We start from the raw sequence: 22,860 nt of genomic DNA on the forward strand, positions 1-22,860 counted from the left end.
CGAAGATCAGATACATCGACTTAACGATCAATTAAAAAGAAGTTCTTCTCGAAAGAAAGATTCTGTCGAATTATCGACAAAAAGGAAAAATATTCTTATAATTATCATAAAATCGAACCTTATATTAATTAGAGGTTAAAAGAAAAATATGAAAAGTCCATTTTAAAATGGTGTGTTCATATTTAATCTCAAAAACGAATCTCAAAAACAACAATTTTTTTTTTGCATAAAATGAAAAATCACTTATCATATTTTTCCTATCTTTAATTATTATACTTTTTAATTACGTTTATACGAAATAGCACGACGATATTTATCAGATGCAACTAAATTTACAACGATCAGTTACATTTTAATACTAGTGTCAAGGACGGCTTTATAATCGCAGACATTATGAGCTCTGCACGTTTAAAACTTTAAAAATATTTTAAAAAGACGTATAAAACATATGCAAAAAAAAAAATCTCACGTCTTAAATTATTATTTTCATCGATTTTTAAAAATTTCATATTTTCTCAAAAAATACGTATGCATAATCAATATATGGATAGGACTTACTTACAAAAAGATATCTCCTTCAAGCGATCGATTTCGATGTTAATCCACTTGACGATTGAATGGCGATTATATTCGTAAGGGTTGCCCTGATTTCTCGAGGGTTTTCTAAAAGCACCTCAAGAGTCATAAATTGCACAAGGATGTCCCAGTATTAAACGATCGAGCTGTGTCAATCCACGCTTGTCCAAGAAATAGAAGAAACAAATAGAAGAAACACTATGGATGTCGGCTATTCTTATTGACACGTATTGAAAATTAAATTCAATATTTTAAGAACTGTACATCGATTTCATATAAATTTAGCTGCTTTATCGAATTTTTCTATTATTGTCACGCATTGATTTTTTATGCCACATGCTATTTTAAATACTTTGCGACAAATTATAGAAATAGTACTTTTGACCGTATAAACTTTCTATAAACGAACCATTTAATACTGGAATTAAAATAAAAATAAAAAATATATATATACACAAAAATATATATATATACTTCGATTTAAGGCTGGGACTATTGGAACGATCCAATATTTAAATACTTAAATATAAAAATACAAAAAGATCACCCATCTTCAAATACTCTTTCACCATCCAACCTGAAATTCTTAACTTTTAAACGTTCTGACAATCTCCCCAAAGAATCACAGAATTATAAGAAATTAGCCATTTATAAAAATTAACGATATTAAATAGTCCCAGTCTTAGCTGAAACAATCGCATACTGGAAGCCCCTGCTATTACTCTCTTCTTCCATCTATCTCCTTCTCTCATCCCGTTTCAACGACAGGATTTCATATGAGTGTTCAAAACGGTTCTCGTCACGAAACCTTTTCCACACCGAGGACAAACGTATGGCCGTTCACCAGTATGGTAACGTTTGTGAACGACCAACGTGGATCTCTGTGTAAAAGCTTTGCCGCACTGGTCGCAAGAGTACTTTCTCTCGCCTGTGTGAGTGACATTATGAGTCCTGAGGAGGGTCTCGCACGCGAAACACTTGCCGCATACCTCGCAGGTGTAAGGCTTTTCCCCTGTGTGCGATCGATTGTGTATCTCGAGGCCTTTCGCTGTTTTTAGCTCTTTGCCGCAAAGTGCGCATAAATATCTACGCCTCTCGTAATTGGGCATGTCACCGTGAGCCTTCACCTTATGCTGCTTCAGAACTGATTTGTACTTGTAAACCTTGCCGCAAACGTCGCATTTGTGCTCTGCGGTTTGGGGATCGTCTGTTACGAGTTTCTCTTGAATCAATGCAGCTGGGTCGTAGTGATAGAGACGATTGTGCTCCTTCAGACTGTGTTAATTTGAGACATTCGAGTATAATTTTTCTTTCTTTCTTTCTTTCTTTTTTTTTCATTGTGTTGTTGGATGGAGATATTAGAAGCGTTGGTATTCTTTTTTGTTGAAGAGAATAATTTCGATTTATCATTATTCTCGAAATATTCATTATTGAATATGCTATGAAGCAAATAATAAAATTTATACGGATTCTAGGAAAGATTATTTTCAAAAATTTCTACTTAATAAATAACGTATTATATAAAATATGATACGAGTGAAATATAATTTTTATATTTTCCTTATGTAAAAATCAAATTAATTAATACCTTTAAATTTTTTCTTGTCCAAATATCAATTTAAAATTATGTTAAAAATCGAATAATATTCAACGATCGAAGAAAGAAATTTTAAAGAATATTTTTAAAATTTTCTCGAGATCTTCACTGATCGATTACCTTCGCTCAACTACGTGTATGATTGTGTATGTAAATGAGTTGATAAAAAAAACAATATTGTCATACCTGTACACGTCATTGAAAGTCGTACCACAAGCATTGCACTGTTGAAATTGCATGAAGTTGTGCATGGTCGTATGAGTCGTCAAAGAATCCTTGTCCACGAAGTTCTCACTGCAGATTTCACACGTGAATTTCACCTCTCGATGATGTCGTTTCGTATGCCTCTCCACGTCGGTAGCATTCACCCCCATGAAACTGCACTGATTACAGGGTATAGTTTTTGGGGTATGGGACTTTTTCACGTGAGCGTTCAACATGAATTGTTGCGGATACGTCTTTTCACAAGTGGCACACTTGAAGGGCCTATGGATACCGTGAACGATCCTCAGATGTGCCACTAATCTGGTTACGAAGTGAAACTTTTCTTGGCACAGATCGCAGACTTTCTCGTTTCCCTCGAATCTGAAAGTTCAATTTAAAATCGAAATTATCCTCGAACGAGAGAACAAGAGAATCGTTTCTTTATTTCTTGTTTAATTTTTTTTCTTTTTTTTTTTTTGGATAAAAAAAATTGAACATAGAAAATCGATTGGTTTTATTCATATAATACAGATCATCAGATCGAGGATATTATTAAATAAAATGCAAAAATGTTTCTAATTACCTCCTTTTGTTTTGTAATTGTAATTTTACAAAATGCGTGGAAGAAACTCACTTCTGCTCAGGATCGAAAAGGACATCCTCGTTCTTGATTCTGAAATCTTCGCAGCTGCTAAACTCGTCGTGCTCGTTGCTCCAGTTGCTAGAATGAGGGAATCTTCATTGACAAAGATACACATTTACAAGCATCATGATATTCTCTCAACACTGATATTCGTACGTCGAAAAAAAAAAAAAAAAAAAAAAGAAAGAAGAAGCTTTCGATGCTTTTGTAAATGCGCACAAAAATTCACGGTAAAAAAAAAAATCTCCATCGACATACATTCTTCAATAAAATACAAATTTCTGTTCAGATTTCTCTCATCATCCTTTTTATTCCAAGTATTCACAAAATTATTTTTATCGACAACAAAGAGAGTGGGAGAGAAAGAAAAAAGAAAAAAACATGATTTCACAATTCACTCGTCTATTTTTCATTGTGTTGTTGGATGGAGATATTAGATTCTTATCACATCGTTTCAAGTCTCGAGCTGCGAGGTTTTCTCGTGCGTCTTGCGATGTTTCCTCAAAAAACTTCCCGATACGAATCCCTTGCCGCAATCCACGCATTGATACGGCCTTTCCCCCGAATGATACCTAAGATGCAAGATCAAAGAGGTCCTCTGTGCGAATCTTCTTCCACACTGAGAACAACCGTATGGTTTTTCCCCCGTGTGCACTCGCCGATGAATACTTAGGTTCTCTTTGCTCGCGAACTGTTTGTCGCACACATCGCATTTCGCGATCTTCTCGTTGACGTGACGCCGCCTGTGCACCATCAGCCTTCTTCTGGAGGACAGCATAGCGCCGCAAAGATCGCACAGATGCCCCATTTTCTCGCGCAACCCGTGCAATTGCCTCAAATGGGTTTCCAACAATCGTTTCCGCGTGAAATCTTCCAGGCAGATCGTGCACACGTGTCTCCGTTTCGCGCCACTTTTCATCTCGGCCGGTAAAATATTCGCGTGGTGGGTCCTCATGTGATGGGTCAGATTCTTCTTGTACGGATAGGTTTTCGTGCAATGGTCGCATCGATAGATCTCCTTTCTCGTGTGCACGTTCACGTGCTCCACGTACTCTGTCCTCAGGAAGAATCCTTTCTGACACTGGCCGCACCTGAACGAGTAATCTTTGATGTGTCGCCGACGATGACTCTCGAGATTCGACTTCTGGTTTGATTTATAATCGCACAAATCGCACGCGAACCTCTTCGAGCCTGTGTGGATTAATTTGTGACGAGCTATGTTCATGGGACTTCTGAAGGTTTTCCCGCACTCGTCGCAGCTGAAGGCTCGGTCGATGTTGTGCAGATTCTTCAGATGCTCGACCAGTTTTCTCATGTGGCAGAAACAGGCCCCGCATTTGATGCATTCGTGAATCGCTCGAGAGGTTATTCTTCGTGTCCTGAAAACAGAGGCGTTGATGAAGAACACGTGTGATTCGTGATCCGTTTGAATAAACTGATGGTTAGAAGAATTATTGTGATTGTAACGAATATTTTTTGTTGGGAATTTTTTTTTTTTGTTAATTTTTATTACATACCTACCCGATATTTAATGATGTATGATCTTTACGATTTATTAATCTGTAATATAATTTTGATCAAGATTTGTATATTCGTTGAAAAAAATTTTTTTTTTTTTCTTTGATAGAATTAAGATGCGAACAAGTATTTTGAAATATGAAAACGAAGGAATGGAGGATTATACCACGTGAAGAAAGATGACGTTTGCATTTATATTTTTTCAATGATTTCAATAAACAATTATTGAATGTACATAAAGTTTTATCATCATCATTATTTCTTACAAAATTTTCTTTTTAACATATAAATACATTCGATTAATTATTCATTTATTTAGCAATATTTAAATTTCAACTAGTATTGAATGTTGTAATATTCTTTTTTTAATATTGACTTTTTCTGCAAAGTTTTTTTGTACAAAATTATAGAAGCGCTTTGCTTGTGATTTCTCGAGTAATATATTCGATCTTCCGAGAAATGTGGACGTAATGTGGACGTACCGAAAAATAATTATCGTTTTAACGTACAATTAAAGCCTGTTTGCGTACAAAGTACATACTTACATATATACGTATACTAATACAAATTATGCTGTAACAAAGTAAACAATGAATAATACAACGATCTCTCGTAAAACGACGAGATGTACAAATTCTTTTGACAATTCCTCATTAACATTTTGTCCAATATATACTATCAAGTATATAATCGATTATTTCATCTTTATACAATTCCCTTTCAACGTATATAAAATTATACTGTCTGGAGTTTCTAAACGTAATAAAATATTTTTCACATGATAGATTCGTTATTTATAATAAAAAAAAGTATACTTCCTCTTTTTATTCCTAATATTTTATCAAAGATAACGACACGGATAAAAATCTAATACGTAATCATAATATTCAACACTACGAATAACCAACAATACTGATGATTACTACGCCGCAAATATTTGAATGAAAAATCATATCATTTTTGTAAACACGATAAAAAAAAAATGAATTTAAAATTGAATTCAAACTTTCAAGCTTTGCATAATAAAAATTTTTTATTTTTTATGATGTCTAAACATCTGCAATTTAGTAATCACCGATATCAATAAAAATATATTAATCGTACGATATTAAAAGAAAACAACTCTAATTTTACACTTAGAATCACGAGACAGCATTGCAAGAACCAGAACCACGAATATTTAATAAAAAAAAAAAGAAAAAAAGGTGTACGAAATCAATCACTACACTCCTCAATTCGATCAATTCTCCTTTTTCTCTATCGTCGCATCATTTAATCCCTGAGTAAAATCCGCGATAATCTTCCTAATAGAGATGACAGGGAGGGGTGGTAGGGGTCCAGGATGCCGCTTCCTGTGACAGATCAATCCCGGCTTCTGAGCAAACTTCTGCCCGCATATATCACAAGTGTACGGCCTCTGGCCGGTGTGTATCAGTATGTGTTGCTCCTGAGCAGTCCGCCTCGGGAACTTTTTGCCGCAGACAGGGCAAGAGAACGGCCTGATGCCCTCGTGGATCCTCAGATGAAGATCCAAATCCCTCTTCTGGCCGAAGGTCTTGCCGCAGGTGGGGCACACGACCTTCTCCTTTTTCTCGTGCCACAGCAAATGCTGGTCAAGGTTGTATTGAGTGGTCATGCATCGTTTGCACAAGCTGCACTCGAACGCCGGCTTGTAATGCCTGTATTTCATGTGGGCCTTCAAAGAGGGCACGCTCTTGCACGCGTGGCCGCACACGGTGCAAATAATGGGCGGTGCATTGCTGTGCATTTGCTTCGCGTGTTGCACCATGTCGTTCTTTATCTTGAATTGCTTCCCGCAAACGGAGCACGAATAGTCGAAACTGCTCGTGTGCTTTCGAATGAAATGATCCTTCAACGTCCACCTGTTGTTGCTCTTGTACTCGCAGATGGTGCAAGGGTACAACACCGGCCCGTGCACTTGTTCCGTGTGCTGCTTCAAGTCTTTCCTCAATCTGAAGGTTTGGTTACAGGTCTTGCAACGGTGCCTGTGCTGCTTCATGTGAGACGCCAAGAACGATTTCCGGTTGAACTGTTTACCGCAAAAGTCACACTCAAAAAGTGACTCGGCCTCTCTCCTTGCTTTCCTCGATTCGATGGGTTTCTTAGCTTTGCAAGTCGGGGACGCGATCGAGTCGATCTTCGATCTCGTCCTTTTCCTCGCTCTCACGTCCCTTTGATTTCGATTCCTTCGTTCCTTCTTCGCCAACGTGTACGAGTTCTCTATCTTGATGGCGCATGAACCATCTTCCAAAGGATTCGCTTCGCTTCCGTTCAATGGATCAGGTGAACTAAAACAGATCGAAGTGGTTCCTTAGTTAGGATTTGATAATCGACACGGTGTAACGTGACAATGCTTCTGTATGGAGAGCTTACTTACTTGACAAATTTTTTAACAGAATGATGAACGTTTCACGATTCGTTTTAGATATATATATATACATATATATATATATATATACCTTAAAGATTTTTGTGCAATGAGCGATGTATAATTCAAATGTGATTTTAATTATTTTCGGTTATTTTATTCTCAATAGAAATTTCCTTTCTATATCTTTTTGAAAGTAAAAATGCAAACTTTTTCTTTATACTTACTTTTTCTTTTTTTATATCTTTCGTAAAATAGAATGATAATAAGTTTCTCTGCTCGCTTAAATATTTTTATATTATAATATAATAGTTAATGCAATATCTAATCAATTGTATTTAATTATAATTTTATTAAAAAGTTTGAGATATACAATAGTAAAAAATACAAACAAGATTTGTACGATTAAACATACAAAATACTTTTAAAAGATATAAAATTCAATTATCTTGTCAATAAAGATAACGATACAAATAACTGTATCTATAAAAATCTTGAATACTTATAAAAATCCATAATACATAAAAAGTCTATTTAAAATCGACAGTGAAAAAAGGATATAAAAGTCGCTTAAAAGATTCTATCTAAAACTGCATCATCATGCATACCTCTCATTTTCATAAATCCTCATTTAAACTCTGTTCTTGTACGATTGAAACAAACCAATTTCTTCATTTATTCAACAACAGTCATAGACTCAAGATAAAATAATTGAATTAGACTATTTCAATATGCAAATATTCCTTTAAACAAATTCCTTTAAAAAAAAAAAAAAAAATTTCTTCTTTTCAATAATTCACTCACTGAATCTCATTTATAATGGATCTCTCTATTACTTCCTACCATTCCCCCTTCACAGCCTTTCCTTACATCCAACATGACCTGACTCTACAGATCCCACACAGATTCCTTCCCCCCCATCCATTCATTCAATTTTAATAATCGTGTTCTTCATGGTGTACTCCTTAGTGAACTCGGTGACGATGTTCTTTATCGAAACGACAGGCAAAGGTGGCAATGGTCCAGGATGGCGTTTCCTGTGACAAATAAGGCCCGGTTTCTGGGCGAACGCTTGGCCACAAATGTCGCAAACGTATGGCCTCTTCCCTGTGTGGATAAGCACGTGCTGCTCCTGAGCAGTCTGCCTTCTGAACGATTTCCCGCATACAGGGCAGGGGAATGGTTTGACCCCGGTGTGCACTCTCATGTGAGAGTCCAAATCCCGGCCTCTAAACCTCTTTCCGCAAGTGGGGCACAATACCTTCTCCCTCGTCTCGTGCCAAGTCAAATGTTGCTCCAGATTCTCCCGAGTGGTCATGCCTCTTCTGCAGATTTGACATATGAACTCAGGCTTGTAGTGTCTGTACTTCATGTGGGCCTTCAAAGCGTGGAGATTCTTGCTGAAATGGCCGCAGACGTCGCACACTATTGGAGGTGCATCGCTGTGGTTCTGCTTCACGTGATGATTCAACGCTTTCTTTATCTTGAATTGCTTGCCGCAGGTGTCGCAAGAGAAATCGTAGTTGGTCGTGTGCAGGCGGATGTAGTGGTTCTTCAGGGTGCCTTTGTTGTTGCTCTTGTACTCGCAAACGCTACAATCGTACACTTGGCGTCGATGGATCTTTTCCACGTGAGAGGCCAGGTATCGACGAAGTCTGAAAGTTTTCGGGCAATCAGGACACTTGTGCTTGTGCTTCTTCAAGTGCTCGGCCAGGTTACTCTTCTTGAGGAACTTGCGTCGACAGTGGTCGCACTCTAGACGAGTTATAGTCTTCTTCTTTGCTTGATCGGGTCGAAGAGATTCCACGTTGTTCCCTTCCTGATTCGTGGATACTATCTCGAAGTTCTCTTTGCCGATCCAATTCACGTATCCATCAGGGAACTCCAACGAGGAGAGAGATTGTTCCGGCTTGAATTCCTCGCTCAGAGGATCCAAAATTCTAAAACAGAAAATTGAACGCATCGTGTTATCGTTGGTTTCGAAGAAAACGAAAAGTTTTGATATCTTCGAGATGATCGAGATTATCACGTTGGTAAAAGCGTGGAAAAAGTTTCGAAATGTTCTTATGAACTTAAAAAGTACATATATAAATGTAGCGTTCACTGGAAAATAATTTTTGCATTTTCAAATTATTTTAACGATTAACGCTTAAATCTAAATATGGTTTCTGTAAAAATTTGGTAAAAACGAAATCTTAAGGACTCTAATATCTGTATTGATCGTACCTTCTCTACCTTCTTCTAAACGATCCAAAACAGTAGTAGCCTGTAAACGTATAAAAATAATCGATTATTATCGTTTCAACCCGATCGTTTAATATCATCAAATATACTTATCTTGCGTATTACTTTAAAACCATTTTACACAGTTCGATTACGACTATGTAAAAAAATATTCGTTTCATCTTTACAATTGATATTTATATATTTTTAAAAAAATATTCAAAGAAAAGTAAAAAATATATTTTCATTTTCTCCTTTTCGATCGGTGTTATTTCTAAGGATAGTTGAACAGATCGGGCTCAGTAAAAATATTTATTTCAAACTCAAGCTATACACAGCATGTACGTAGTCGTCCTTATTAGAGCAAGATATTGATTTTTAGAAAAATAGCCGTTCTAGGCGTAGCTTTCTATCGCGCGAGCATCCTTTTTCTCGTGGATTTTTTTTTTTTTTTTTTTTTTACATTTTCATCTCTTGAAATATAACTTGAAATATAACACGATCGAAGACGATCGAGTGTTATTGCGTTTACACACGGAGTGGAATAGGAGGAGTGCACACCGTGCTATAGTGTTATAGCTATTCTGTAGGAGGAGTTAGCTCTCGCAAATAGAACAACGTGTCGTCGAGACATATCACAACGAGTGTAACAACGGAGTTCCGATGAAATTTACGATTAAATTCACGATACGCGGATAGAACGACACCAGTATGTTTTACCGAGACATCAATGAAATTCTTCCATTTCTTCGCGAGCAGTGTTAAGCAAAAATCTTTTAACGCGATTAAATCAATCTGATTCTCTCTATTTGTTTTTTTTTTTTTTTTTATTATTAAACCGAATCATCACACATTAGTAGTATTAAATTATAAAACATTAATTTAGCGTTAATAATTTTAAGGAAAAAAAAAAAAACGAGCAAACATACTTGCTCGCTTTTTAATAGTCTTCTTAATTTTATTCGATATTGTTAGTATCGAGAATGCAACATGATTTTATTCCCTTTCATTAACTTGAAATTTAACATATTAAAGGATGTATACACGATTCATTTGCAATTTTTTACAGCCATTATAGGAAAATTGATCTTTTCTTTTTTTATTATTTTATATATGTACGTATATAATAATAATAATAATAATAATAATAATAATAATAATAATAATAATAATAATAATAACAATAATAATAATAATACGAGTTGTATTTTTTTATCAACAATATGAAACTCTAAAATTAAACTAAAGATTAAATTAAAATAATATTAAAAGTTTAGAAACCAGTCGAGACCGACTTCCAGACTTTCCACAGGTAAACTGAAAGGAAAATTCAAAAAGGATTCCTATGTTCTTCTTGTTTTTTCTTTCTTAACATAAATTTTCAATTTACAAGGCTGATATTATATTGTACATCTTATATCTCTATTCTTACAATTACACGCGATAAGTCTAAAAATAATTATCGTTCGTCTTTAATCTTTCAATCTCAATGGTATACAAAGTATCTTGGAATTTCAAGATTCGCGTTTTATAATTGTTTCGATTGAACAAGGAATTATTGCTCTTACTCGTTGTTGAAGCATACATTTTTTCAAAAAATTTCAATTTATACGTAAGTATTTTTTTTATTACGAAAAATTTTATCGTTAATAATAATTAACAATATATCTTTACCAAGAGATATACGTGTAAAAATATATATGATAAAAATTTTGATTTATAAAGTAAGATATCCAATAATAATGGGAACTTTACATGTATAATTTAAAATCCATGATTAGGAATAAGGGAATAATCGATAAATTTGTAAAAAAAAAAAAAAAAAAAAAAAAAAAAAAAAATATTTTCAATCTTTATCATTTTAAACTACAATATAGACCTTAGTAATATAGAAAGAAAATTAAGGAATTAAAAAGTTATGTTTAATTTTATCGTTATTCTTAATTAACTAATAAGTTATGTCGTTAAACAGTTATATCCTTCAATAAGATTTTTCTCCGATTATAAGAAATACTAGAATAATAACTTATATTATTATTGAGTCAATTAGCAAATTGTTAGCGATAACACAAAAATTCCGTAAAAACGATATTACAATAATTATAATAATTCATTACTTATTCTTATTCTAATCTATCCTTCAACGACGAGCAGACGCAACTTAAGACTCTTACAACTCTCCACTAGATTAAAATTTATCTATCTATCTATCCATCTATCTATCTATCTATCATCGCGCTCCCCTTTACCAATCGAAATTTTTCTCTCGTCGAACTCCTCTCTCGACGATATAGCTCTCGAATATAGATTCAAACAACCTTTAACAATCAAGACGAAACTTCTCGCGGCATCTTTTCTCTCGTCGATCGAAATCGAATTTAAGTATCGAAAAAGTATCGGAAAAAACGTCGCCTTCGAGTCGTCTAGAAAGATCAAACGGATAAAACGGAACAACATCGATTCTACGCCTCCTCCTCGATCCTCTCCTCGTTCTCGCGCGCGTTTATCTCCTGCACGTAGCCTTCGGTGAACTCTTTCACGATGTCCGCGATCGGCATTACGGGTAACGGTGGATGAGGGCCGGGATGCGTTTTCCTGTGACAGATCAGGCCTGGCTTCTGCGTGAACGCCTTGCCGCATATATCGCAGACGAACGGCCTCTTCCCTGTGTGGATGAGCAAATGTTGACGCAACTGAGACCTCCTCGCGAACGGTTTGTTGCATATCAGGCAGGAGTGTGGCTTGCACCCTGTGTGCACCGCCATGTGCCTCTTGAACGAGTCCTTCTTGGTGAACGTCTTGCCGCACTCGGCGCAGACGATCTTCTCCCTTTTCTCGTGTTGCGTCAACAGATGTTGATCGAGATTCTCCTGCGTCACCATACGCCTCTTGCATATGTGACACTCGTACTTGGGCTTGTAATGCGCCCATTTCTGGTGCACGTAAAGGGAGCCGCTGTTCTGGCACAGTTTACCGCACACGTCGCAATTGATCGGCTTCTCCTTGTGATGAAACCGTACGTGATTGGTCAGGTCGCCCTTCACCTTGAACTTCTTCGGGCAAAACTTGCACTGGTGCTCGTAACGATCGGTGTGCTTCCTTATGAAGTGCGACTGCAACGAGTGCTTCGATCTGCAGACAAAGCCGCATGCGGCGCACGGGAACAACATGTTGTTGGGCCGCTTCCTCGACCACGTCTCGTGCTTCCTCTCCAAGTGTGCCGCGAACAGGCTCTTCTTCAGCGTCCTGTAATCGCACACAGCGCATATGTACGCGCCATCCTCCTGTATGCACACCTTCTTCTTGTGAGTCCACGCCACGTGTTTCCTGAACGAGATCGCCGAGCTGAACATCTCCGAGCACACTTTGCACTTGAGGGCGCTGCCCGCCCCCCTGGACACCTTCCTGCGCGTCTTCGTAGGGGTCACGTGGTTATTCGCCGACTCCAACATCTCCTCCTCCAAATACTCTATCTGCTCTATCTGATCTTGATCCCCCTGCTCCACCTGCTCCACCTGCTCCAACACCTGCTCCTGATCGTTGTACGCCTCTTGCTCCTCCTCCTGCTCCTCCTGCTGATACTCGACCACCTCCTTCGCCTCCTCCACGTCGCTCGACGTCAACTTCTCTATCGTCACCATGCTACCTTGAACCTTCACCTGATAAAGATCACCGATCGCCTTCTCGTTCTCCACCCCCTCGATCCCACCGTTTAATATTATCGGTTTCACGTCGTCCTCCTCCTTGAGCTCCCCGCTTCTGTTCAACAGATCATCCTCCTCGTACAATTTCTCGTCGGTCGAATCGTATTGCAACTCTTCCTCGTCGTACAAACACTCCACCTTCACGAGATCCTGCTTCTCCTCCTCGTTCCCAGCCTCGTCCACTTGCTCGGGTATATCCTCCTCTGCCAACGGCGTGTCGCCTTCAGGTACAAACGCGTAGTACGGTTTCCCATCGAATTCCAGGATCTGCCATTTTTTCATCACCACCGACTCCTTGTCGTAGATAAAGATACCGCGCGAGTTGAGGGTGTCGAGCTCGAACCTGAAACATCATCGATCACCTGCGTTATTAACGGGTTACCCTTGCTCGCTTCTTGTCGATCTGCAAGCTCTCAAAAAAAGCGTTTCGCTCGGTCATTCTCTTTTCAACGGGTGATTAAATTGACGGCGCGCGCCGTCAAAATGTTTCTCGCGCGAGATCGCGGAGAGATTGTTGTTAACCGGCAGATTGTTAGCACACAGGGGTGTGAAGAGAAGGGAGTTAGCGCAGATTGCTCACGATTACGATTATAGTAAAAAGAGTAAAAAGAGATTGTTGCAGAGTTGTTTCGCTCAGAATGTTACTCGAAGAGTTAGTTACGCGAAGAGAGCGAGAGATTAGGGTGAAGCACAAGTGCGAGAGAAAATAATATGTAATTTTGTCGTCGTAGATCGAAAATCGTGTCGTGGGTGAGAAAAAAAATTATACTTTATTGTTTGTTACGCGAGGAAAATTTTTACAGAAAGTCCGTCCATGTAAAAAAAAAATTACGATAAAAGATTATCATTGGTTATTTTATGTAATAAAGAAACAGTAGGGAATTAATGTAGTCTTAAATCTAGTAGTAATAGCGGCTTAAATCTAATACATTTAATTTTTCTCTCTCATTGCTCCCTAAGAATAACAATTAATATAACCCAAAAGATCTTAATAACAATTTTTAGAAAACTTTGATAAATTCTTGTTTGCATAAATCTTTCAAGTTTCATTCCATACATTTAAAGAAAAGATTGGAAAGAATATATATTGCTTTGAATCAGTCTTCAGAAAATTTTTCAAGATTGATCGAAGATAGCTCGCGATACGAAGATACTAATCTTATAATGACAAGGAAAAAATAAAAAAAAAAAAAAAAAAAAAAAAAGAAGAAGAAGAGAAAAAAGAAACGATAAAATATTTCTTAAATCTAACGCACAGCGGCCATATAAAAATGATTTATTTCTTCATGAATTCTTTCAAGATATGATCGATATGCATCACAGGAAGGGGTGGCAACGTTCCAGAATGAATCTTTCTGTGACATATGAGGCCGGCCTTTTGGGCGAACGACTTGCCGCACACGTCGCAAACGTAAATCCTTTCTCCTGTGTGCAACAGCAAATGTTGGCTCAAACTACTGTGCGTGGTGAACGCTCTAGCGCACACCGAACAGCTATATGGTTTGTCCCCGGTGTGTATCCTCATGTGTTTCCTGAAATCATGATTCTCGAAGAACGTTTTCCCACACTCCTCGCAAACGGACTTCTCTTTCTTCTCATGCTGGGTCAACACGTGTTGGTCAAGGTTCTCTTTGGTCACCAATCTTCTGTGGCACACGGGGCATTCGTATTTCGCTTTGTAGTGGGCGTGTTTCTGATGCGTGTACAAACTGTGGCTGTTGCGACACGTTTTCCCGCAAACGTCGCACATAACAGGCGGTTCTCGATGATTCAGCCTCATGTGGGTGGTTAGATCACCCTTGATCTTGAACTCTTTGCCGCATTGCTCGCACGAGAACTCGTAATGTTGGGTGTGCTTCCGCACGAAATGAGATCTTAAAGTCTCCTTTCGAGAACAGATAAGGCCGCATATGATGCAGGTGAATTTTCTTTTACAGGTGAATTTACTTTTACCGGAACCCTCGTGATTTTGCGCCAGATGGGCTATCATCGTCGATCTTTTGTTGCAACGAAACTCACAAATGGTGCAGGACAAAGCTTCCTGTTTCTGGGATCCTAGTTCCACGAGGGTGTTCCCTTTCGAGGACACGTCTCTCTTATCCTCATTTTCACAATGAGCAAGCTTCTTGTGTCTTCTTAATAAATATTTTTTCTTAAATTGTTTTTGACAGATGTCACAGGTCGGTAAAATTTTGCACTCGGCCTTCTCGGCTGATCTCGTTTCTCTTTTCATTTCTTCAATGTTGCCGGTTATATCCCGTCTCGAGATGGGGTTGAAGCGGATCTGTCCATTCCTAAAACAGGAAAATGGTTAAAGTTTATTAGGGTTCTAAAAGGATTGTACTTATTTATATTGATTACTTACAGTCAAAGTTAATAGTCATGACGAGTTTGACGTGAAAAGAGTAAAATTACTACTACCAATAGATTGAGTAATTAATAATTTTATTCTTCGAGAGTTTAAAGAAGAAGAAAAATTCAAGTTTTTATTCGGTGCAAGTAGAAAACGATACAAACAGTATGTTTTATGGATGACAATATTTGTGAAGTGTAATCGATTAAAAAATATTTCTTTAATTTTTCTTACGAATCATCGTCATTTCAGTCTTTTATCAATCAAATAAATAAATATATTTATATTGTCTTATTAACTTTCAAGAAATTTTTAATACTTGTTCGGAAGATGAATCGGAAGATATGCAATTTATTTTTAACCATATCGTCGATGGTGTAATCAAGTGGTAAAAATCCATAATAAAGGCAATCGTTTCTCTTTATGGATGCACTTCAAGGATGCACAATTATTGATTAATCGTTAAAGATGAACTTGTCGCATCCCGAAATAGTCGTGAACTGAATTCCCTGAAACATAAAGTACGATTAAACTTAAAATTACATCATTATTCAAAGTAATATCTCGAGATTTTTTTATTGCCTACAAATATTTATAAATGTTTATTGATATTATCATCAAATAAATCATAATACTTACCTGAATAATTTTATTCATTCATTTCACAATAGAAAAGTATACAAGTTTTCATACTTTTTCAATTTACACTTAATCACAATTTAATCTTCGTTATTCACAATTCGTTTCTATACACCGTCACTATAATAATAAAAAAATTTCATTTAAAGGGATGGAAAAAGATATAAAAGATTATTCTCAATTTAAATTAATATAATAAAGTAGAAATATTATACAATATCTACTATATTAATTAATTGTTATTAGACAAATAACGATATATCTTTCATTGAAAATCATTTTGTTTTATTTCAAATGATCATAGACAATTATATTTAAGAATTTTGGACAATAGTCAAGAAAAATATATGTATATCTGCCACGAGATTGCGCCTAAAATAAATTTACAATTTCATCTTGTGTACAATATATTTCACGATAGATTTCAAATTCTTGCTATCCTAAATAATTGGTTTCCACAAAAAAAAAAAAAAAAAAAAAAAAAAAAAAAAAAAAAAAAAAAAAAAAAAAAAAAATCACGTGAACATCGATCTTACACAAACGAAATCGTACAAAATTACTTTTTATTCCTATATTCGAATATGCGTACGAAATTGAATAAAAACATGGACAAAACCGATCGCTTGAAAAAACCTCAAACTTGAATGTTGATTCAAATCAGTTAATAAAAATTAAATATTTAAAATTGTGTAGCGTAATGATTGCGCGAACAATGATTTACGCTCCTCGCAATTTTTCCATTTCCATCAATGGAAAATTTAACGCAGTGTGATTATAACGCGTTAACAATTAATCGAGGAAGACCTTCTTCTACCTACTATTAATTAATTAACTCGACAATCGATTTAACAGTTCGAAATTCAATTAAATTAGCTAATATAAAATCTCGGATGAAAAGAACACGAAAGGATTGCTCCGCGCGGGAAGAAGAACACCTCTCATCTTCCTCACGTCACGTGTCATCACACCACCGGCGTCAAATGTGCACGACATACGCGATTCAGTCCCGCCGCAACATCATTCTTTCTTCATGAAATCGCTAAGGATGTGCTCTATGTGCACGACAGGTAGGGGAGGATGGACTCCGGGGTGCGACTTCCGGTGACAAATCAGGCCAGGCTTCTGCGTGAACGTCTTACCGCAGATATCACAGATATACGGCCGTTTGCCCGTGTGTATAAGCAAGTGTTGCCTGTAAGCCGTTCTACGCGCGAAAGCTTTGCCGCATATGTGGCAATCGTAAGGTCTGTCTCCGGTATGAGTCATCATATGCTGTTTCAATCTGTGATTCTCGGTGAACGATTTTCCACACTCCTCGCATACGAAGCTCTCCCGTCTCTCGTGTTGCAATAAGATGTGTTGATCGAGGTTCTCCTGGGTCACCATGCGCCTCTTGCATATCTCGCACTCGTACTTTGGCTTGAAATGGGCCCACTTTTGATGCACGTACAGGGAATTGCTGTTCGAGCACGTCTTCCCGCAAACGTCGCACACGATAGGCCCCTCCTTGTGCTTGAAACGCACGTGAAGCCTCATGTCCCCCTTCACCTTGAACTTCTTCCCGCAATACTCGCAGTCGTACTTGTACTCGGACGCGTGTTTCCGTTCCAAGTGTTCCTTCAATCTGCGCCGATTCTGGCATTTGAACTCGCACACGTCACACGAGTACTCTTCCGGCTCGCTCGTGTACCTGTAACTACTTTTCCTCCTCCCAATACGTTTCGTCGAGTGTTTTCTACTGATGTGTGAATGGAGGGTGGACTTGTTCGTGCTCTCGTAGTTGCAATAGTTGCAGGCATAAGTCAGACTCTCGGAATCTTTCACCTCTTCCTCCTCCGTTTTATGCTCCAGGGCCACGTGCATCTTGAACGCGACCAGGCTACGGCATATCTTGAAACAGACCTTGCATTTGTATCGCTGGGCCTGCTCGTGGACCGCGTTCCTGTGCCGTTTCAACATCTGCATCACCGGGAAACAGATGTTGCATTCCTCGCAGGCGTATCCTTTGGCGTCGTCGTAATTATCCTCGTTCGACGATGACACGTCGTCAATGTCCTCTTTCTTTATTTTAATTGGGCACAGATCGCTGTCACCTGTTTCGTCCTCGGCCGGGATCACGAAAGTCTCCTCCCCCTCGCTGTTCCTCGGACTGTCGTCCGCCGATTTTGCGACAGTTCTCTCCCGTTCAGCGAGCTTTGGCGTTTGATTCGTCGGAAGGAAGGCATAGTAGAGGCAACCTTCTACGTCGACAATTTGCCAAGGCTGCATTGGAATCGATTCCTTCCCGTATATAAAACGTCCATCCCCGTTTAGAATCCTGAAAAGTACAGAATAGTCAGTTAGGTACTTCGAAAACAGGACGACGATTGTTCTGTGTGTGTCGCCTGCAGTTTTTTTTTTTTTTTTTTTTTTTCACTATTTTTCTTTAAATATATCGCGAATGAAATTTTTATTCGTACATGATAATCTGTAATTGCGACCACGAGGAATCTAAGGCAAAGAATTTCCACACAAAGAAAGAAGAACAAGTATATCTGACTTACAATTGTAGACAAATTGTCCAATTTTTCTGTGTAAGTAATATTGTAAAATAACAGGATATTAGTCAAACAAAGATATAGGAGTTTTTCTGCATCATCAATAAACATTTCTGTAATGAACTGTAATGAAATTATAATGAAGATTAGAAGAAGATTATAAATCCTATTGTACATACAACAATATTTCAATTCAATGTTGGATATATTACATAAAAAAGATCTTGTAATGCGTTTTACAGACAGTTATATACATCTGGAGTGTTATAAATGAGCGAAATTGTTCAATAACAATTCTAACGTAGAACGGAAACAAGAGAATCATATATATACTTTTATAAATAATTTAAGATATGCAATTTTAAGATTTAAACAATTCATTTCAATGCTTTCAAAGTGCCACTCTATGTCACTGAGAGAAAATCTGAGAGATGAAATTCAGATTGTTGGCTTAATAGATAATAATCGTTAGATAAAGAAAGATGATAGTTGAAGCAAAAAACAAAATCAAAGTATTAACTCATAATTAAACGAAAAATTAAATATTTCTTTTCTCATCTCTTCTACATTCTCAGCAACATACAGTACATTATAATGATACTTATACAAAGTAACCCTTTATACATAAAATTGTAAATCTCCATAGCGAGGTTTTAATAAAGCTAATAAACTGTAAAAATAACACAGACGATAATCTGTATATCCCTATTTTAATATCTTGAAAGTATCTTAATCCTTTACATAGTCCGCTAACAATAAGACAAATCAAAAAAAAAAAAAAAAACACTAATTGCACAAGACAACGTTCATCATTTCCATTCACGGTATTGAACGATCACTTTAATTATTTTTGAACAATCTCAATTGTTCATTACTTCGTTCAGTATATGATCGATCAACACCCTAGGAAGTGGAGGATGCGAGCCGGGATGCGACTTCCTGTGGCTGATCAATCCAGGTTTCTGTGTGAACGCCTTACCGCATATGTCACAGACATAAGGCCTGATCCCAGTATGAATTAACAAATGTTGTTTCAACGCTGTTCTACGCGCGAACGATTTGTTGCATATAGTGCAGGTGTACGGTTTATCGCCGGTATGGATCCTCATGTGAACTTTCAATCTGCTGTTCCTGGAGAAGGTTTTCCCGCACTCCTCGCAAACCACGTTCTCCCTCTTCTCGTGCTGCCTAATCATGTGTTCGTTCAAGTTTTCCTGAGTGACCATCCGCCTCTTGCACACCTGGCACTCGTATTTAGCCTTGTAATGGGCGAATTTCTGGTGCACGTACAAAGAGTTGCTGTTCAGACACGTTTTCCCGCAAACATCGCAGATAACCGGTTGTTCCTTATGGCTGAAACGTATGTGGTTAGTCAGATCACCTTTCACTTTGAATTTCTTGCCACAAGTCTCGCACGAGAACTTGAAATCATCCGTATGCTTTCTGGCCACGTGGACTTTTAATTCATATTTGTTCTTGTTCTTGTAGTCGCATTGGTTGCAGTAGAATAATTGCGGCTGGCCATCGGACGCGCACGATTTCGCCACCTTGTGCTTCCTTTTTATATGCGAGTACAGAGACGACTTTTTATTGGTCTTGAATATGCATTCGTTGCAAGAGTACACGTCGCTGATCTCCATGATTTTGTGTTGGCGTTTGTGCGAGTACAAAGTGCTCTTTTTCGAACATTTGAAGTCGCAGAGATTGCACTGTTCCTCGACAGGCTTCTTAACCTGTTTCTTGGTCGCGCGAGTGGTGACAGAAGGCTCGCTTTTGCATTCGAACTCGGACGGTGCGGTGCTCGAACCATATTTATCTCTCTCTGAACACGTTTCCTTCGATTCCTCCTTCGCCTCCTTCGGTTCATCGTTGCACTTAACCACCCTGCACCTCTTCCTCGAGTTGCTTTCCCCGATATCCGACTTCTGATGATTCTGCACCACGTGAGAAACTATAGTGCTGCTCCTTTTACACGAGAAACTGCAACTGTTGCACGTGAAATAACTCGTTTTCCCGTCCCTGTGCCCCTCCATGTGTTTATTCAGGATAGATCGAGTGTCACATTTTCTTTCGCAAATCACGCACAAGATTTTACTCGAATCTTCCTTGACCGAAGCAAGCCCGTGCTTCTTTCTCACGTGGACAGTTAACGAACACCTCTTACCACAACTAAAGTCACACGACGTACAATCGTATCTTCGTTTCCTCGACGATTTCTTACACTCCCTTCCCGACGTTCTTTTCAACCTGTGGCCATTGCTCGAACGTTTTCCACGAAGCCGGGATAGATTCAATTTGTGAGAGATCTTGTGTCTGTTCAACATGCTCTCCGCAGGGAACTTCATACTGCACTTATCGCAAGTGTAAAAGTCGATGGCCACCTCGCACAAGTGAACGCAATCGTCCACGTAACGATTCCCAATGTTACTCTGTTGCTCCTCGTCCTCCATTTTAACGAGAGTGGGGGAAACGTCCAAGTTCTCTTCTTCCGGTTTCTTCTTGGCGTCGTTCGACGCGGGCATCAACGAATAGTGCAATTTACCATTGGAATCGACGTGCTGCCAAAGTTGCATGGGCGTCGAGTCCTTGCCAACGATGAACCGACCGGAGGAATCCGTGGTGAGGATCCTCTTGCCGCAGACACCTTCCCTAAAACACAATTGAAACGGAATGATTACTTTCGAAATACGGCTTCCCGTATTTGTACACAGGCGTTACTTACTGCTGATCTAAGTCGTCTATGCAATTGTGTCTAAATAGAAGTTTGTGGTGTTTGTGAGATACGCGAGGTGTGGAAGGTTTGGAATGAGTTCTTTTTTTTTTTTAATCTGCACTAAAATTAATCTTGTTTAATTAAGGAATTACATTGCCTTTGTTCATTGCTGCCTTCGTGTTCGAAGTTTGTACGAGTGTTTGTAGAATGTTTAACGAATTAAAGTGTAAGGGTGATCGTATAAAATTAAAAAAAAAAGAAAAAAAAAAAAGAAAAATTGTAGAAATATACTAAAAAATTATTGGGTGAGATAAATAAATATGAAAATAGTTACATAGTCGCGTTTACATAATGAAACTTATATACAGATTATTTTGAAAATATTCGTCATGTTTTATGAATTTCGGTCTATACATACAAGACTGTCTTACAGTCTTCTAACACAGTTAATATTAATTATTCTTACATTTTTCATAAAATATTACATTGTTCTGTTATTATAATCTATCATACACTTTACGTTTCTCAGATCTTAGATCGATTTATATATAGCATTCCTTTGAAGCGGAACGTAGATTAAAATGGCACAAGATTATTTAAAGCATAGACAGATAGTACAAGTACAAAAGCTTAGAGATAAACTTATTGCGAGATCTATAATAACACCCGATAAAAATTATGTTACAAAGAAATCTCTGATCCAGCAACGGTATTAACTCCCAATTCGATGACACTTTTTCTCTTCCCAAGAGGCACAGGAGGCGAGGACAGATGAGCATCAGGATGCTTTCTTCGATGCTCTATCATGTAATATCTCCTCTTAAAAGATTGTCCACATAGATCACAAATGTGCGGCCTTTCCGCAGAATGAGTCAAGAGATGAGTATTCCTCATATGAGACGTTCTAAAATTCTTCTTGCAGATGTTGCACGTGTACGGTTTCACACCTGTGTGAGTGGTCGTGTGCGTCGCCAGATACCTCTTCGAGGCGAACACCTTTCCACACTCTTTGCATTCGTACGTTCTACTGTGTTGTTGCATGTGATTGTCCAAATTCTCTTGCGTCAACAGCCTCTTGTTGCAAACGTTGCATTGGAACTTGTACTCGTTCAGATGTGCCACCTTTCTGTGCTTGTACAACGAATAACTGCTCGTGTAAAATTTTCCACATATGTCGCACATGTGCTGGGAATTGCTGTGCGTCCCGACGTGAAACTTCAAATCCCACTCCATCTTGAAACGTTTCCCACAATGCTCGCAGGCGAATTTGTAATCATCGGTATGCTTTCTGATGTAATGAGACTTGAGATTGTTCTTCGTTTTCGTCCGGTAATCGCACTTGTCGCAGCAATGCAACAAACTGGAATCGATATCTTGATGGACCAACCGATGGGCCTTCAAGTCGCATTTGTACTTGAACGTTTTGTCGCAAGTCGAACACTTGAACGGTCGATGGAAGCTGTGTTTGCTGGTAATATGGCGGAGGATCTTGCTCTTCTGTTCGAAAGTAGTTTGGCAAATGTCGCAGGTATAGGTGCCATCGTGAAGCTTTTTGTAAAGATCGTCCTGCTGCGAAGAATTCTCGTTACTTTTCAATTTCTCGGAACAATTGCTAGTAATTTTCTCCTCCTTTATTTTCCCCTGTTTGAAATTTGTATAATTGGCGGAAATATTTTTCGTTTCAGTGCGATTAGAAGGGTTGTTCAAACGCCTGTTGCTCCTGCGTTTCCGATTTTTCGACGCTCGAAACAGGATTCTTCTTTG

At 38.0% G+C, this 22,860-nt stretch overlaps 5 protein-coding genes across 5 annotated transcripts in view; all 5 read right to left on the minus strand.

The window, feature by feature from the left end:
- Positions 1-82: 82 nt before the first annotated feature.
- On the minus strand, positions 83-4,335 carry LOC122719864 (zinc finger protein 62 homolog). Its single transcript, XM_043946082.1, is given in 6 exon segments — positions 83-1,851; positions 2,360-2,758; positions 3,012-3,098; positions 3,593-3,732; positions 3,734-4,164; positions 4,233-4,335. Coding segments are annotated over 6 exon segments (1,677 nt in total). The 3' UTR covers positions 83-1,334.
- Positions 4,336-4,863: 528 nt separating this feature from the next.
- LOC122719865 (gastrula zinc finger protein XlCGF17.1-like) lies at positions 4,864-7,558 on the minus strand. The gene is given in 4 exon segments (XM_043946084.1): positions 4,864-6,615; positions 6,618-6,665; positions 6,727-6,847; positions 7,536-7,558. Coding segments are annotated over 4 exon segments (1,029 nt in total). The 3' UTR covers positions 4,864-5,778.
- Positions 7,559-7,852: 294 nt separating this feature from the next.
- On the minus strand, positions 7,853-8,890 carry LOC122719866 (zinc finger protein 525-like). The gene has a single exon (XM_043946085.1). The coding sequence runs from the start codon at positions 8,888-8,890 to the stop codon at positions 7,853-7,855; it is 1,038 nt and encodes a 345-aa protein (XP_043802020.1).
- A 2,160-nt stretch (positions 8,891-11,050) lies between these two features.
- Positions 11,051-22,860, minus strand: part of LOC122719867 — a 51,218-nt gene continuing 39,408 nt past the window's right edge. Inside the window, exons 5-7 of the mRNA XM_043946086.1 lie at positions 16,868-18,163; positions 14,135-15,148; positions 11,051-13,197 (exon numbers count right to left, since the gene is read on the minus strand). Of these exons, the coding sequence (XP_043802021.1) occupies positions 11,613-13,197; positions 14,135-15,148; positions 16,868-18,163 (3,895 nt within the window). The 3' untranslated portion in view covers positions 11,051-11,612. The remainder of the gene's footprint in view (positions 13,198-14,134; positions 15,149-16,867; positions 18,164-22,860) is intronic.
- On the minus strand, positions 18,570-21,776 carry LOC122720031 (zinc finger protein 665-like). Its single transcript, XM_043946434.1, has 2 exons — positions 21,106-21,776; positions 18,570-21,032 (listed from the first exon to the last, which is right to left on the minus strand). The coding sequence occupies exon 2, from the start codon at positions 20,954-20,956 to the stop codon at positions 19,244-19,246; it is 1,713 nt and encodes a 570-aa protein (XP_043802369.1). The 5' UTR covers positions 20,957-21,032; positions 21,106-21,776; the 3' UTR covers positions 18,570-19,243.

The sequence above is a fragment of the Apis laboriosa genome, unplaced genomic scaffold (genome assembly GCF_014066325.1).
Source record: "Apis laboriosa isolate Shangri-la unplaced genomic scaffold, ASM1406632v1 scaffold9_cov152, whole genome shotgun sequence".
Classification (NCBI taxonomy): domain Eukaryota; kingdom Metazoa; phylum Arthropoda; class Insecta; order Hymenoptera; family Apidae; genus Apis; species Apis laboriosa.

Excerpts from the sequence above, each read along its gene's own strand:
- LOC122719866 (XM_043946085.1), bottom strand. The coding sequence starts at position 8,890 with ATGCGTTCAATTTTCTGTTTTAGAATTTTGGATCCTCTGAGCGAGGAA.
- LOC122720031 (XM_043946434.1), bottom strand. The coding sequence starts at position 20,956 with ATGCAACTTTGGCAGCACGTCGATTCCAATGGTAAATTGCACTATTCG.